The sequence below is a fragment of the Eurytemora carolleeae genome, unplaced genomic scaffold (assembly GCF_000591075.1).
Source record: "Eurytemora carolleeae unplaced genomic scaffold, Eaff_2.0 scaffold2365, whole genome shotgun sequence".
NCBI lineage: Eukaryota > Metazoa > Arthropoda > Copepoda > Calanoida > Temoridae > Eurytemora > Eurytemora carolleeae.
The window spans coordinates 8,929-25,107 of record NW_019398279.1 but is presented as its reverse complement, the minus strand read 5'-3'; the positions used below and the strand labels follow the sequence as shown (position 1 = coordinate 25,107).

At 31.6% G+C, this 16,179-nt stretch overlaps 1 protein-coding gene across 1 annotated transcript; it reads right to left on the bottom strand.

Annotated features, from left to right (window-relative positions):
- Positions 1–12,274, bottom strand: LOC111717133 (uncharacterized; the record flags this gene model as incomplete). Its single annotated transcript, XM_023492640.1, is given in 9 exon segments — positions 1–89; positions 905–966; positions 1,923–1,993; positions 2,489–2,567; positions 3,023–3,054; positions 3,308–3,365; positions 7,735–7,774; positions 11,107–11,159; positions 12,191–12,274. Coding segments are annotated over 4 exon segments (299 nt in total), but the record flags the coding sequence as incomplete, so codon positions are not given.
- Positions 12,275–16,179: the final 3,905 nt, after the last annotated feature.

Sequence of the window (16,179 nt, the reverse complement as noted above, 5' to 3'; positions counted from 1 at the left end):
TTGAAGTATTGAGGTTGATTCTGAATGCATTCAGTATACTCGGCACCAAACTTGGCTTTACTTAACTCCGTGTCTCCGTCGTAGTCAACCTTTAAAAAAGAGTTTTTTTATTTTGCAACAATTCTCAAAACTTGTGACCAATTAACGATCGGCTTTGTTTTAAATTTGTTCTGTTCATTCAAAAGATCTAAGCTAAGGATTGGGAATTTTTTACCTGGAAACTTTTGGTTGGACAGATTAGCCAAGTTCTTAAAGTTCATGCAAAGATATCATTGCCCGATTAACAACGGTACCATTTAAACCTTTATCTCAGCAATAAGGGAGAAGATACTGTCGTTTTCTAAGCCTATAAGTTTGTATTTCTTATAATTTCTAAATGCTTTCCAGCAGTAGAAATGCGCGAGTCACTATAAAAGCGGGTTTCAATATAAAAAATATTGCCATCTAATTCATCATGTATAGCTCTTAAGTATACCGTTGTGAATCGGACATTGACATCTTCGCATGAAGAGTTAGATACTTGAAATTACGCTTACAGTCCCTTTAAACCGTTTCTGTCCTGCTTTTACTGGTCAAAATTTGAAGTTTTGGATAAAAAGATATGAAAACTACATAGCGCGTATTTCAAGTTTAAAGCAGTATTTGGAAAACCCTTGGATATTTTTTCGAAACATTTTGTATACAGTGATAACCAGAAAACTCTGGAAGAGGAAGACGACTTTTAGACTAAGTTATGATTCCAATGTGTATGGGCCACATCAATTGTGCAGTGTAAACAGACCCATTTCACTTAAGTGTTTAGCAAAACTATTTGTTTTGTAACAACATTAAATACTTTTAAGTATTGCTATAAAGTCGTACTCCTATTCCAGAGTTTTCTGGTTATCACTGTATTTTGTTTGACCTGCAAACTGCAACCCATAGTTTTGATAACCTCTATCTCTCTTCCACATCCACAGTTAACCCCTAACATAACAATGTAATTCTTCCCAATCTGTACCACATTTTTGGCGAAGAATTTTTTTACAGAACCTTTGAAGATGCGGAATTTCTAATAATTGATATAAGTCGTCTTTGACCATTGAAATAATTTGCGGCATTTAATTAGCAACCTAATTAAAGAACTTTTTTCACCGTGAAATTAATCACAAAATAACCCAAGTCCTATTTCAAGATGTGGTCTACCATTACCAGAGATATTCAGAAATGTCTAATTCTGAACGAAATAATTGAAATGCCCAATATTTACTATAGCACAAAAAACTAAATTTCTTTTTAAACTGAACTCATGGATAAATCTACCCACTCTAGAAGCTACACAAAGGTATATGGTGCAATTTATCTTGATCAAATTTACGGAACGAATTTTCCGAATCATCTCCATATGAAATAATCGCAACGTAAATTGTGTCACACCTCTGTGGAGCTTCTAGGAGGTTAGATTAATTCGTAAAAAGACGCTTCATGTCCTTCATGTCTTTCATGTCCTTCATGCCCTTCATGTCCTTCTCATCCTTCATGTCATTCAAAAGAGGGATGGCCATATACTATGCCATGTTGTATTTATGTACAATTACAATTTTTATCCATTTACACTCAATTATTTCAGACACCGGCCAATTCAAATGTCGGGTACTGTACCATTAAAATGGTTCTAAAAATCCATGGTTGTTTACTAATTTAGTGTACTGCAAGTTTGTTTACCTTCCTCCCGGAAACTGTAGGACACCTAACCCTGGACTAACCAGGTCGAGATGCATTTGGTTTCTTCTATTTGAATTCAATCATGTGTTATAATTGTATACCGACAAAAGTATAAAATAAACAAGGCGAATAAAGTATGTTTCATAGGTCATTTGTGATCGAAAGTTACAGTTCTCTAGGATAAGGATCGAACGGTTAAATCTTCTCTTGTTTATTACCTTCCTGTGTAGCTTCTGCCAGGTTGACCGCTAATCCAAATATTGGTTCTCCTGTTAGTTCATCCACACATCTACAGTAAGGGTGATCAATATTGGAATTAACCCAACCGCCCGGGGGGTTGCTGCGCCAACTCGCAACCGTATGTACGATTTTGAAATGTTTTTTATTGCAATATTTTTTTCATTTTAAATATACTTAGAGAGTTGCTTCTTTTTAAGTCAAGAGGCAGGTTCTTCCATATCATAAGAAGAGAGCTTGATGGTAAATACTGTAATGAGCACATTTTGAGAATGCCAAGATAAACAAATGTTTCTAAAATTGTTTATTTGAAACATTTGCTCTGATTACACTATGTCAAATTTTACCCTTACAGAGAATAACTGCAAAAAACGATCTAATAACGATCGTCTTTTAACGATCGCTTGTGGATTGTTTTTCCTTTTTATTTTTATTTTAGTGGGGGGAGGGTTCCCCTAATTGTCCAGGAAGGGGGAAATCTCCTTAAATTTCCAGGGGGGGATGTCCCCTCATCATCCCCTTCTAAGTAGAGAAGAATATTACTAACCTACAGACTCCTGCAAAGTAACACTGTAAAGGTTCAAATAACCCATCATCATTACAGAGAGGTCTAGACTCATCCATTCCTTAAATTGATGGGACTGTAAGTATAATTTCCCGTGACCCTCCATGCAAAGATGGCAATGCCCGATTTACAACGGTACCCTTGAAATTTCAAATAAACAAAATATTGATATGAAATTTACAAAGCTTTTAAGGGTACTGTTGTGAATCAGACATAGTCATATTTGAATAGATCAGTTCACTTGAAATTACGGTTACAGTCCCTTAAAAATAAATTAGTATATTTATTTATAATATTTTTTTTTATGTTTTTTAAGATAATCTCGTAAAATTACCTAATTCTCCTTCCTCCACTTTTGCATCATAACTAAATCATGTATTTTCATATTTATAATGAATATTAATTTTCAAAACTAAATATGAAAAAATTCAAAGCTTACAAAAATTGCATTAATTTAATTTCGCCTTTGTAATAGAATTGATTAAACAGGAAAGGTAAAAAATCTCGTAAAATTACCTAATTCTCCTTCCTCCACTTTTGCATCATAACTAAATCATAAATTTTCATATTTATAATAAATATTAATTTTCAAAACTAAATATGAAAAAATTCAAAGCTTACAAAATTTGCATTAATTTAATTTCGCCTTTGTAATAGAATTGATTAAACAGGAAAGGTAAAAAAACTTAATATACAGGGTGCCTCTTAATTAAAGCAGAAATACCAGGATATTGCGTCGCTAAAATACGATTCAAGAGTCAGTTATTTTCATCACTATTAAGTGTACCCTGTATAATTTACCTATCCTGGGCCTTATGACAGTTGGTTGGGTTCCGTTGACAGGTTGATGACGTCTGATCTAAATATATAAATATAATGATTCTTATTGAAATTACGCTAAAAAGTGATTTTTTGGTTGAAATTGTGCCAAACAGGGATTTTTTGTTGAAATTACGCTTAAAAATGATTTTTTGTTGAAATTACGTTAAAAAGTGATTTTTGTTGATATTATGGTTAATAGTGATTTTTTGTTGAAATTATGCCGAAGAGTGAATTTTTACGCTGAAAATTTTTTTTTTAAATTACGCTTAAAAGTGATTTTTTGTTGAAATTACGCTTAAAAATGATTTTGTGCTGAAATTATGCTTAAAAGTGATTTTTTGCTGAAATTGTGCCAAAGAGTGATTTTTTGTTAAAATTACGCTTAAAACTGATTTTTTGTTGAAATTCCGCTTAAAACTGATTTTTTGTTGAAATTACGCTTAAAACTGATTTTTTGTTGAAATTACGCTTAAACGTGATTTTTGTTGAAATTACTTTAAAAAGTCATCTTTTGTTGAAATTACACTAAAAAGTGATTTTTGTTGAAATTACGCTAAAAAGTGAATTTTTTGTTGAAATTACGCTTAATTGTGATTTTTTGTTGAAATTACGCTAAAAAGTGATTTTTTGATGAAATTGTGCCAAAGAGTGATTTTTTGTTGAAATTACGCTAAAAAGTGATTTTTTGATGAAATTGTGCCAAAGAGTGATTTTTTGTTGAAATTACGCTAAAAAGTGATTTTTGTTGAAATTATGCTTCAAAGTTATTTTTTTTTGAAATTATGCTTTAAAGTGATTTTTTGTTGAAATTATGCTTAAAAGTGGTTTTTTGTTGAAATTATGGTTATAAGTTATTTTTTGTTGAAATTATGCTTCAAAGTTATTTTTTGTTGAAATTATGCTTTAAAGTGATTTTTTGTTGAAATTATGCTTAAAAGTGATTTTTTGTTGAAATTGTGCTTTAAAGTGATTTTTTGTTGAAATTATGCTTTAAAGTGATTTTTTGTTGAAATTATGCTTTAAAGTGATTTTTTGTTGAAATTATGTTTAAAAGTGATTTTTTGTTGAAATTGTGCTTTAAAGTGATTTTTTGTTGAAATTATGCTTAAAAGTGATTTTTTGTTGAAATTATGCTTAAAAGTGATTTTTTGTTGAAATTATTCCAAAGAATGAATTTTTATTGAAATTACGCTAAAAAGTGAATTTTTTGTTGAAATTACGCTTAATTGTGATTTTTTGATGAAATTACGCTAAAAAGTGATTTTTTAAATCAAAATTGCACTATGTAATAATACTTGATTAAAATATGGTATATTGTTGGAATTATATAATGATATTTTTGTTTAAATCACGAAATTTTCTAAAATAAAATTTCTTATTTTCTAATCCCTATATCTTTCCAACCTGAAAATAGAAACCTTTGATATTTCAAACTTATATTATTTGATCTTCAGAACTAATAGTTTGAAATATCTAAAGCCTGAGACATAAGGCCGGTTGCAAAGACATATGGTTTAGATAATCAGAGTTTGTGGCTAAGATTTGATTCCTTACATCAATAAATCAATTTTAAATCTAAAAATAAAAAAATAAAATGATTTTACCTGGCAATCTCTGACAGGATAGTCCAGCCCCACACAAACCCTAAACAACAAACTCTAAACTGTAAACGTAGCAAATATGGCAATGTACGATTTACAATGGTGCCTTTGAAACCTTAATCGGATCAAAAATGAAAAGATATCGTCGTTTTTCTGACTTGAAAAATGTGCCTTATTATGAGTTTCTAGCAAAGAGAATAGAATATATATTAGAGGGGAATTTACTAGAAAAAAGTGTAAAACGGCCATTTTGTTGTACTGTTTCCATACTGCAGGTGTACTTCACATATTTATACTATATAACCTTTTGGGCCCTGCAACATTATTTTTAGAAAATCTAAAATTAATGTTAAAAGAAAACCAAATTATGAAATAGGCTGGTTTCATAATTGACCAATGATCATTTCATATAGACTCTATGCCTTCCACTTTACAAACGATGATTTTCCGCTATAACTATAAATCAAATAATGTTTTTTATTCACCTAATTCATTGTAAAGTTTATTTAACAGCTTTAAAAAATTCGAAATTGAAATGAATAATCTAGGGAACATACTGTATTAATGTACTCTACTGCATATAATTTATGAACATGTACATGATTTGTACACTTTTCAGGCTGAAAGGGACTGAAAAAATTCATACCGAGAGATTCTTTAAATTCCTCTCTAATATATATTCTATTCTCTATGGTTTCTAGTTTCTACATTGCTTTTATTATAAACAAGAAATGCGCAAGTTACTTTCGCAGAGAAACCGCAAATGTTAAATAAACATTTTAAAAGAAAAAAACATTGATATCTAATTTATACTTGATCAGACAAAGTTTTCAAAGGAACCGTTGTAAATCGGGCATTGTCATCTTTGCTTGATAAGTCACATGAAATTACGCTTACAGTCCCTTTAGAGGGATAAAACCTAAATGTTTAAAAGTAAAGTAAATTGCAGGTACAATAATAATTTTATATGTTTTTGATCAGTGTCCGAATTTAATGAATTGAAGCCGCGTCTCAAATCATCCTCCAAAAACCGGTTTCAATTGAGCGCTGGCTTACATACAGAAAAATTGAATACAATTTTAAGTGGAACCAACCAAATTTGAGCCACGGCTTAAATTTAAGCCGCGGCTCAAATTCTTTAAGTTCGGCCTCTGAACTCTTTTTATTGAATAGTTATTGGAAAAGAACACATGCTTGAATTTTTAAAAATTGTAACTGGATAACGATTTTTTTTTCCCCCACAAACTCAGATTCTCTAATCCCTATATCTTTTCAACCCAATGCCGTAGACCTTAGATATTTCAAATTATGAATTCTGGTAGATCAAATAATCTACGTTTGAAATATGAAAGGTTTGCACCATCAAGCTGCTAAAATATAGGGATTAGAAAATTTGAGTTTGTGACAAAGACTTAATTTTAGATTAATTCGTAAAAAGACGCTTCATGTCCTTCATGTCTTTCATGTCAATCATGTCCTTCATGTCCTTCATGTCCTTCACATGTCATTCAAAAGAGGGATGACTATATACTATGCCATATTGTATGTATGTACAATTACAATTTTTATCCATTTACACTAAATTATTTCAGACACCGCCCAATTCAAATGTCGGGTACTGTACCATTAAAATGGTTCTAAAAAATCACGGTTGTTTACAAATTTAGTGTACTGCAAGTTTGTTTACCTTCCTCCCAGAAACTGTAGGACACCTTACCCTGGACTAACCAGGGCGAGATGCATTTGGTTTCTTTTATTTGAATTCAATCATGTGTTATAATTATAATTCAAAAGTCTTTAAACTTACGTGGTTGCCTCTTATTACACTTTTCCGTTTAAAACGTATATACCGACAAAAGTATAAAATAAACAAGGCGAATAAAGGATGTTTCATAGATAAAATTGTGATCGAAAGTTACAGTTCTCTGGGATAAGGATCGAACGGTTAAATCTTCTCTTGTTTATTACCTTCCTGTGTAGCTGCTGCCAGGTTGACCGCTAATCCAAATATTGGTTCTCCTGTTAGTTCATCCACGCATCTACAGTAAGGGTGATCAATATTGGAATTAAGCCAACCGCCCAACGGACGGGGGGTTGCTACGTCAACTCGCAACCGTTTAGACGATCTTGAAATGTTTTTATTGCAATATTTTTTAAGTCAAAACGCAGCAACCTCTGGTGGGCGGTTAGCTGATTTCTTAATCTACAGTGAGTAATGTGCATTGAATTGGTTTGTTGTTGCTTCGTTAATTACCCATATATTTTCTTTCAAGGTCAAAATTTGGCAAAGTGTAGATAGATAGATAGATAAAGTTTACAAATTGATAAATAATTATTTTTACAGTACAAGCATAAAGCAATTAGGTGTAAAATAGCTCTTGGCTGTATTAATTCGAATAACTAGAGTTTAAAGTAATTTTCTTACATGTACACAACAAATATCAAAGCATATTAAAACATATCTAGTTAGTTTTACATGAATAGCAATTCGGTTAATAACACATTATAATGTAATTTTCAAAAAGAGAATTTAGTAGTCTATTTTTAAATATACTTAGAGAGTTGCTTCTTTTTAAGTCAAGAGGCAGGTTCTTCCATATCATAAGAAGAGAGCTTGATGGTAAATACTGTAATGAGCACATTTTGAGAATGCCAAGATAAACAAATGTTTCTAAAATTGTTTATTTGAAACATTTGCTCTGATTACACTATGTCAAATTTTACCCTTACAGAGNAAGATTTAATTCCTTACATTAATAAATCCATTTTAAATTTAAAAATTAAAAAAAAATGAAATGATTTTACCTGGTAATCTCTGACAGGATAGTCCAGCCCCACACAAACCCTTCACAATAAATAATTATTCATTAAAGGGATTGTTATAAGCTTAAATTTAAAGTAACCCTCCAAGCAAATATGGCAATGCACGATTTACAATGGAAAGATTTTTCTGACTTAAAAAATATGCATTATTATGAGTTTCTAGTTTCTACATTGCTTTTATTATAAACAAGAAATGCGCAAGTCACTTTCGCAGAGAAACACAGAATGGAACGTGTGTCCAATTTGGTACCCAAGGTACCTTTTTGGATTTGAAATTTGAAACAAAGTACACAAATGGCCATGGACATTGGTACCGTTCCAGTTAGACCTGTTTTGGTCACAAATAAGCATTGATATCTGATTTATACTTGATCAGACAAAGTTTTCAAGGGAACCGTTGTAAATCGGGCATTGTCATCCATGCTTGAATGGTTACTTGAAATTACGCTTACAGTCCCTTTAAAGGGATAAAATAGATAAAACCTAAATGTTTAAAAGTATATCAAAGTAAAGTAAATTGCACGTAAGATTGAAATTTTATATGTTTTAAAACAGAATTCTTTTTATTGAATAGTTATTGGGAAAGAACAAATGCTTGAATTTTTATATATTGCAACTGGATAACGGATTTTATTTTTTGCCACTACCTCAGATTCTCTAATCCCTATATCTTTTCAACCCAATGCCGTAGACCTTAGATTTAGGACAGGAGCATATAGGCTTCCTAAATCAATTAACTGTTAGGACAGGAACATATAGGCTTCCTAAATCAATAAATTGTTAGGATAGGAGCATATAGGCTTCCTAAATCAATTAATTGTTAGGACAGGAGCATATAGGCTTCCTAAATCAATGAATTGTTAGGACAGGAGCATATAGGCTTCCTAAATCAATGAATTGTTAGGACAGGAGCATATAGGCTTCCTAAACCAATGAATTGTTAGAATAGGAGCATATAGGCTTCCTAAATCAATGAATTGTTAGGATAGGAGCATATAGGCTTCCTAAATCAATTGATTGTTAGGATAGGAGCATATAGGCTTCCTAAATCAAAGAACTGTTAGAACATGGGCACAAAGGCTTCCTAAACAAATGAATTGTTAGGACAGGAGCACAAGTGCTTCAATCCTAAATCAAAGAACTGTTTGGACAGGGGAACAAAGGCTTTCTAAAGCAATGAATTGTTACGACAGGGGAACATGAGCCCTGACTTAAGCCTTGTATGTATGTATATAATATGGTGGTAGGCGATTATATCAATATAATCAAGGTGACTTTTTTATTTAAGTTTTAATTGTCAACAAGAATTTTTTAACTGGCCGCTTCTCTTTGTTTCCATGTTTTTCTGTATCCATGCTGTTTAAAAGATTGATCAAATGTTGTTTTCATTGTATTGATATAATTGCCGAATACCAAAGTTTATAAATTGTTTATCATTTGTCAAAATAAAGTTTAAAGTTTAAAAAGACCTCCATAAATCAATTAATTGTTAAGACGATAATTACATATATATTGATTATAGGGTGGTACAGCCAATTCACAACGGTACCCTATAAACAATTATCAAGAATGCACCATATATCCTTGATTTCTAACTGAAAATTGATTATTTTCGGCTGTGGCATCTTTCTCTTGTTAAGTTTATGCTACAAAAACAATTAAGAAAACACATTTAAGACAGAAAAACAACAATATCTTTATCATAAAAAGTTTAAATCTGAGATGTCATTTTAAAGATGAAGGGTTTCTTGCAATTACATTTACAGTCCCTTTAGGCATATAGGAGAAGAAATTACATTTACAGTCCCTTTAGGTATATAAGAGAAGAAACTACATTTACAGTCCCTTTAGGCATACAAGAGAAGAAATTACATTTACAGTCCATTTAAGCATATAAGAGAAGAAATTACATATACAGTCCCTTTAGGCATATAAGAGAAGAAATTACATTATAGTCCCTTTAGGCATATAAGAGAAGACATTACATTTACAGTCCCTTTAGGCATATAAGAGAAGAAATTACATTTACAGTCCCTTTAAGCATATAAGAGAAGAAATTACATATATAGTCCCTTTAGGCATATAAGAGAAGAAATTACATTTACAGTCCCTTTAGGCAAATAAGAGAAGAAATTACATTTACAGTCCCTTTAGGCATATAAGAGAAGAAATTACATTTACAGTCCCTTTAGGCAAATAAGAGAAGAAATTACATTTACAGTCCCTTTAGGCATACAAGAGAAGAAATTACATTTACAGTCCCTTTAAGGATATAATAGAAAAGATTACATATATAGTCCCTTATCATATAAGAGAAGAAATTACATTTACAGTCCCTTTAGGCAAATAAGAGAAGAAATTACATTTACAGTCTCTTTAGGCATATAAGAGAAGAAATTACATTTACAGTCCCTTTAGGCAAATAAGAGAAGAAATTACATTTACAGTCCCTTTAGACATATAAGAAAAGAAATTACATTTACAGTCCCTTTAAGCATATAAGAGAAGAAATTACATATATAGTCCCTTTAGGCATATAAGAGAAGACATTACATTTACAGTCCCTTTAGGCAAAAAAGAGAAGAAATTACATTTACAGTCCCTTTAGGCATATGAGACAATGTTTTCAAGGGTACTGTTGTAAATTGGAGATGAACAAGTATAGAATATAATTACTTGAAATTACGTTTGAACCAAAATACGATTTCAACGTCACAAAATAATGATTCCTGAAAAATATAAAGGTTTTTTACCAATAATAACTATAAACACACCACCCAGTTGCATTATTCACTCCAAATTAATTAATAATCTTATCTTAAAAATAATAAAGTATCTATCTATCTATCTATATATCTATCAAGGAAGATAAGAACAAAATTGAAATTCCTGCATGCTAGCATTTATTGTTTTTTGATAAAGGTATTACTCATAACTACAGAGTTACCTGAAAATTAGTAAGAAAGTAATTATTTATTTATGAAATTTAACAAAAACATACAAGATTAAGTGTTTCAGGAGAAAATATTAAAAAACCTCCAAAATTAGAGGTTGTGAGAATATTTCCCACCAATTCTAAAATAAAGGAAACGGAAGGGAATTCACATATTTGTTGTTTACATTATATGAATCATAACTGGTGCATGTAATGTTAGTATTTTACGACAAGAAACTAACAAAAAAAATATAGATTTATTTTTAATGTTAAGATAAAATAAATTTGTTAGGCATCTTTTTAATTCGCGCCGATTTTCGATCAAATGAATCCTAAAGAAACTTTCCACAACACTGCATACTCAGTTCAACTACCTTACATAGCCGGTCTGTCCCTTTAAGGGAATAATTTTTTTTTACCTTCGATGGAAGATCATAATTTGAAATAGTTTGAAAGCATCTTTCTCCTTCCTCTTCAGGTAAAATATGCATTTATATGATATATTTGATTTGTTAAGCTTGTTTGTGTGTTTGTTTGTTTGTCTCCAATAAACGCCGAAACGGCTGAACCGATCAAGTCCAATTTTTCTGTGGCTTGACACATCTAGAAAATCTTTCTTCAAAAGTATTACAATTTTATTTAATTTTGCCAATCCGCTAACAAAACAGGAAAGTCTGAGACTTTATTGGTTTTTATTCTAAACTGCACGAAAGGCTTAAAAATAAAACAGCAAGAAAAAGCTAAGCGCCCTGTGGCCGAATTTAAAGAATTTGAGCGGCGGTTTAAATTTAAGTAGCGGTTTAAATATGGTCGGTTCCACTTAAAATTGTATCAAATGTTTCAAGATTTAGGCCGGCGCTGAATTTAAAACGGATTTTGGCGGATTTAAACCGCGGCCTCAAATTCTTTAAATTCCAGCCCTGAAAACATGTAAACAAACTAGTTTTAAAAAAGATTTTTAGATTAATTTTTTCTAATGCATAAATCTTGTTTATTATAGGGTTACAATATACCCACAAAGAATAAAATTTAGGAGATGATTGTACGAATTTATTTTTGCTTACATTCTGGCTTACTAGCAACTTTAGTCTAGAAACTTTTTTTTCTCGCCATTATCGATCAATGATCATACTATCTTGAGACTATTCTCAAAGTGGCGGAACACAAAATTCAACATTTTAAGAGTTTTTCTAAACTTTGTCTAAACATTTGTAAATCTTAAAGCNGAGCCCGAAATTTAAAAGAGTATCGTTGAACGAAACTACCGAGTTTCTTTTCTGGGGTCTTAGCATTTGTGTAGATTTTGATTTAAGAGATTCGAAAAAAATGGAGAATATAAACAACTTGAAAAAATAATATTTCATTACAAGAATTTTGATATTCACAAAACTGCCTAACCCCATTCGCGAAACCCGGGTTTTAAAACTGGTTTTCATTACGATACTATGTCTTAAGTTTTGGGCTCTGTGTAAACTGTACTGTACATAATAAATACATGCTTTCCTATGTACGGAACATATTTCTCTTGACAGCAATCACAGAAATCATCAACATTTTCAAATGTTTTCAGCAGTGTATATTCCCTGCTATCCTAAATAGAAGAACTTTACTAATATCTCTACAGTGAGACCCATCCCAGGAAACACAACTAGATGATACAACTAGATGATACAACTAGATGATAACTAGTTGTCCTAAACTCTACTTCAAAACTCCACTTAAACTCTACTTTAACTCCATTTTTGAATTCCAGTCACCAACTGGATGAAGTATCGACTTAATTTTTCAGAAATCATCCAAAAATCACCCAGAAATCATCCAGATATCATCCAGTCATCATCACTTTTTACAACCCCCAACTTGGCGAAAAGTCGATTTTTCCTCCAGATATGGCACGACTATTGCAGGCGAAAACTCCACTTTTAAACTCGATTAAAACTCCACTTCTGGAAGGCAAAAGTCGAGTTTTACTCGATTTTAACTCGAGATTTTGTTTGCTCGAATATAACTGTGAAAAAGGAAAATACCATTAATCCAATAATATGTTTATAATTTCACCTGTTGCTTGAATATCGACTTAAATTAAAGGGACTGTGCGACGTACTTAATATCAAGTGACCCTCCATACAACGGTACCTTTTAAACCTTTCCCTGATCAAGTATAAATCAGATATATCGATGTTTATCAGTTTGAAAACTTATTATTTTTAATCGTGGATTTTCTACAAAGTAATATACAGCATTTCTACTGCAATTATCATAATTAAGTCTAGAAAAACGACGATATCTTCTACATTATTGATCAGAAAAAAACAATATCGTTGTGAATTAATGAGGCTATAGGCATATTTGCATGAAGGGTCATTTGAAATTACCCTTACAGTCCCTTTAAGTAAAATGTGAATCGACTGTTCATCTAACAGCCGGCTTCGCAATTTATGGGTAGGGTCCCACTGAGTCTGTAGTAACAAAGATTGAAATTTATGAACAAAATAAAGATATATAAAGGTATTTGAAATAGGTTTAGCTGATTCAACTACTTATTCTTTAAAACAGTTCAAACTAAGTGGATTTTAAGTTTTTTTTAATTAAGGCACTGGAATGAATTAAAATTTGACATTAGCAAGACAATTTGAAAGTTGTCTTTGATTTTTTTAATTAATTGGAGACATTCAGTAGTCAACCTTCTTTCACATGTATGATTCTTGAAACAATAATCACAAAATTCTCCTAGTCCTGGGATTTCCAAAATGTGGTCTGCCTTTTTTGTGCAGTCACTATTACCGGATATAATGAGAATTTCGTTCAGATTTCAATTTTTTAAAATAAAACCAAAATTGTCGAAATCTAAACAAAAAAATTAACTATATCTACGGTAGTATTGAGAGAACAAAAAGGCAGACCACATTTTGGAGATGCCAAGACCAGGAGTTTTTTGTGACTATGAACTCTAGAATTCTACTTCTAAAATTTGGTTAACGAATAAATGCCGTAAATCATTCTAAAGATCAAAGGCGACCTTCAAGTCGTCTTGCTACTTTTAGATTATTTCCAATCTTTAACGCCAAAATACGCACATAAAACTCGAAAAATCTAGCATTCTCTGAGAAGAAAAATTTCTATATTAACCTTATTAAATTTTCAAAACGATTAATTCTTCTTACCTTTTCTGATTTTTCCCTAAAATCGTAATTTAGACCCATTGACGCGGTCTTATTTGATGTGGGACACCCTGTATAAACAGGAAAATCCGCAAAATGTTTAGTTTGATCGATGGAGTTCGAAGAACAAATGGCGGCTTAGAATCCAACATTTAAAACCTAAATTTGTTGCTAGAAAAGGGACCGATCCTAGCTAATCCAATTCCTGTATCCCATTCCAATAGGTCATAGTACGCGAAAAATAACTTCAAAAGCAATAAAATTAATCATTTTTAAATTATACAAAATAAAAGTTCAATTAAAATTACTGAACAATTATGGACATGGATATCTTCCGGTTTTCGACCTAAATAGGTTTATGAAGAAATTGAGAATTATTTTAGAAAAACAGCAAAAATTATTTTGAAGATCAAGTCCCCCCCTCTATCAACATCTTACCTCATTACAAAGTATTGTTGGTGGACATTTTGCTGGATCTTGCGTTAGGACAGGAGCACATAGGCTTCCTAAACCAATGAATTGTTAGGATAGGGGCATATAGGCTTCCTAAACCAATGAATTTTTAGGGTAGGAGCAGATAGGCTTCCTAAATCAATTAACTGTTAGGACAGGAACATATAGGCTTCCTAAATCAATGAATTGTTAGGACAGGAGCATATAGGCTTCCTAAATCAATAAATTGTTAGGACAGTAGCACATAGGCTTCCTAAATCAATTACTTGCTAGGACAGGAGCATATACGCTTCCTAAATCAATTACTTGTTAGGACAGGAGCATATACGCTTCCTAAATCAATTAATTGTTAGGACAGGAACACATACGCTTCCTAAATCAATGAATTGTTAGGACAGGAACATATAGGCTTCCTAATTCAATCAAATGTTAGGACAGGCGCACATAGGCTTCCTAAATAAACGAATTGTTAGGACAGGAGCCTAAGTGCTTCTTTAGTCAAAGAACTGTTAGAACAGGGGCACAAAGGCTTCCTAAACAAATGAATTATTAGGACAGGAGTATATATGCTTCCTAAATCAATGAATTGTTAGGACAGGAGTATATAGGCTTCTTAAATCAATAAATTGTTAGGACAAGAACATATAGGCTTCTTTTGTCAAAGAACTGTTAGAATAGGGGCACCAAGGCTTCCTAAACAAATGAATTATTAGGACAGGAGTATATATGCTTCCTAAACCAATTAATTGTTAGGACAGGAGTATATAGGCTTCCTAAACAAATGAATTATTAGGACAGGAGTATATATGCTTCCTAAACCAATTAATTGTTAGGACAGGAGTATATAGGCTTCCTAAACCAATTAATTGTTAGGACAGGAGTATATAGGCTTCTTAAATCAATAAATTGTTAGGACAAGAACATATAGGCTTCCTAAACCAATGAATTGTTAGGACAGGAGCATATAGGCTTCCTAAATCAATGAATTGTTAGGACAGGAGTATATAGGCTTCCTAAATCAATGAATTGTTAGGTATATAGGCTTCCTAAATCAATAAATTGTTAGGACAGGAGCATATAGGCTTCCTAAATCAATGAAATGTTTGGACAGGAGCATATAGGCTTCCTAAAGCAATGAATTGTTAGGACAGGATCATATAGGCTTCCTAAACCAATTAATTGTTATGACAGAAGCATATAGGCTTCCTAAATCAATGAATTGTTAGGACAGGAGTACATAGGCTTCCTAAATCAATGAATTGTTAGGACAGGAGCATATAGGCTTCCTAAATCAAATTGTTAGGACAGGAGCATATAGGCTTCCTAAATCAATGAATTGTTAGGACAGGAGCATATAGGCTTCCTAAATCAATGAATTGTTAGGACAGGAGCATATAGGCTTCCTAAACCAATGAATTGTTAGGACAGGAGCACAAGTGCTTCAATCCTAAACCAATGAATTGTTAGGACAGGAGCACAAGTGCTTCAATCCTAAACCAATGAATTGTTAGGACAGGGGCACATAAGCCCTGACTTATGTATTGTATGTATGTATATAATATGGTGGTAGGCGATGATATCAATATAATCAAGATGACTTTTTTCTTTAAGTTTTAATTGTTAACAAGCTTTTTTCGAATTATAAATTTAAAAATAATTAAAGAGAATTTTTTTTAATTGGCTGCTTCTCTTTGTTTCCATGTTTTTCTGTATCCATGCTGTTTAAAAGCTTGATCAAATGTTGTTTTCATTATATTGATATAATTGCCGAGCATCATAGTTTAAAAATTGTTTATCATTTGTCAAAATAAAGTTTAAAGAGACCTCCATAATTCAATTAATTGTTAGGACGATAATTACATATATATTGATTATTGG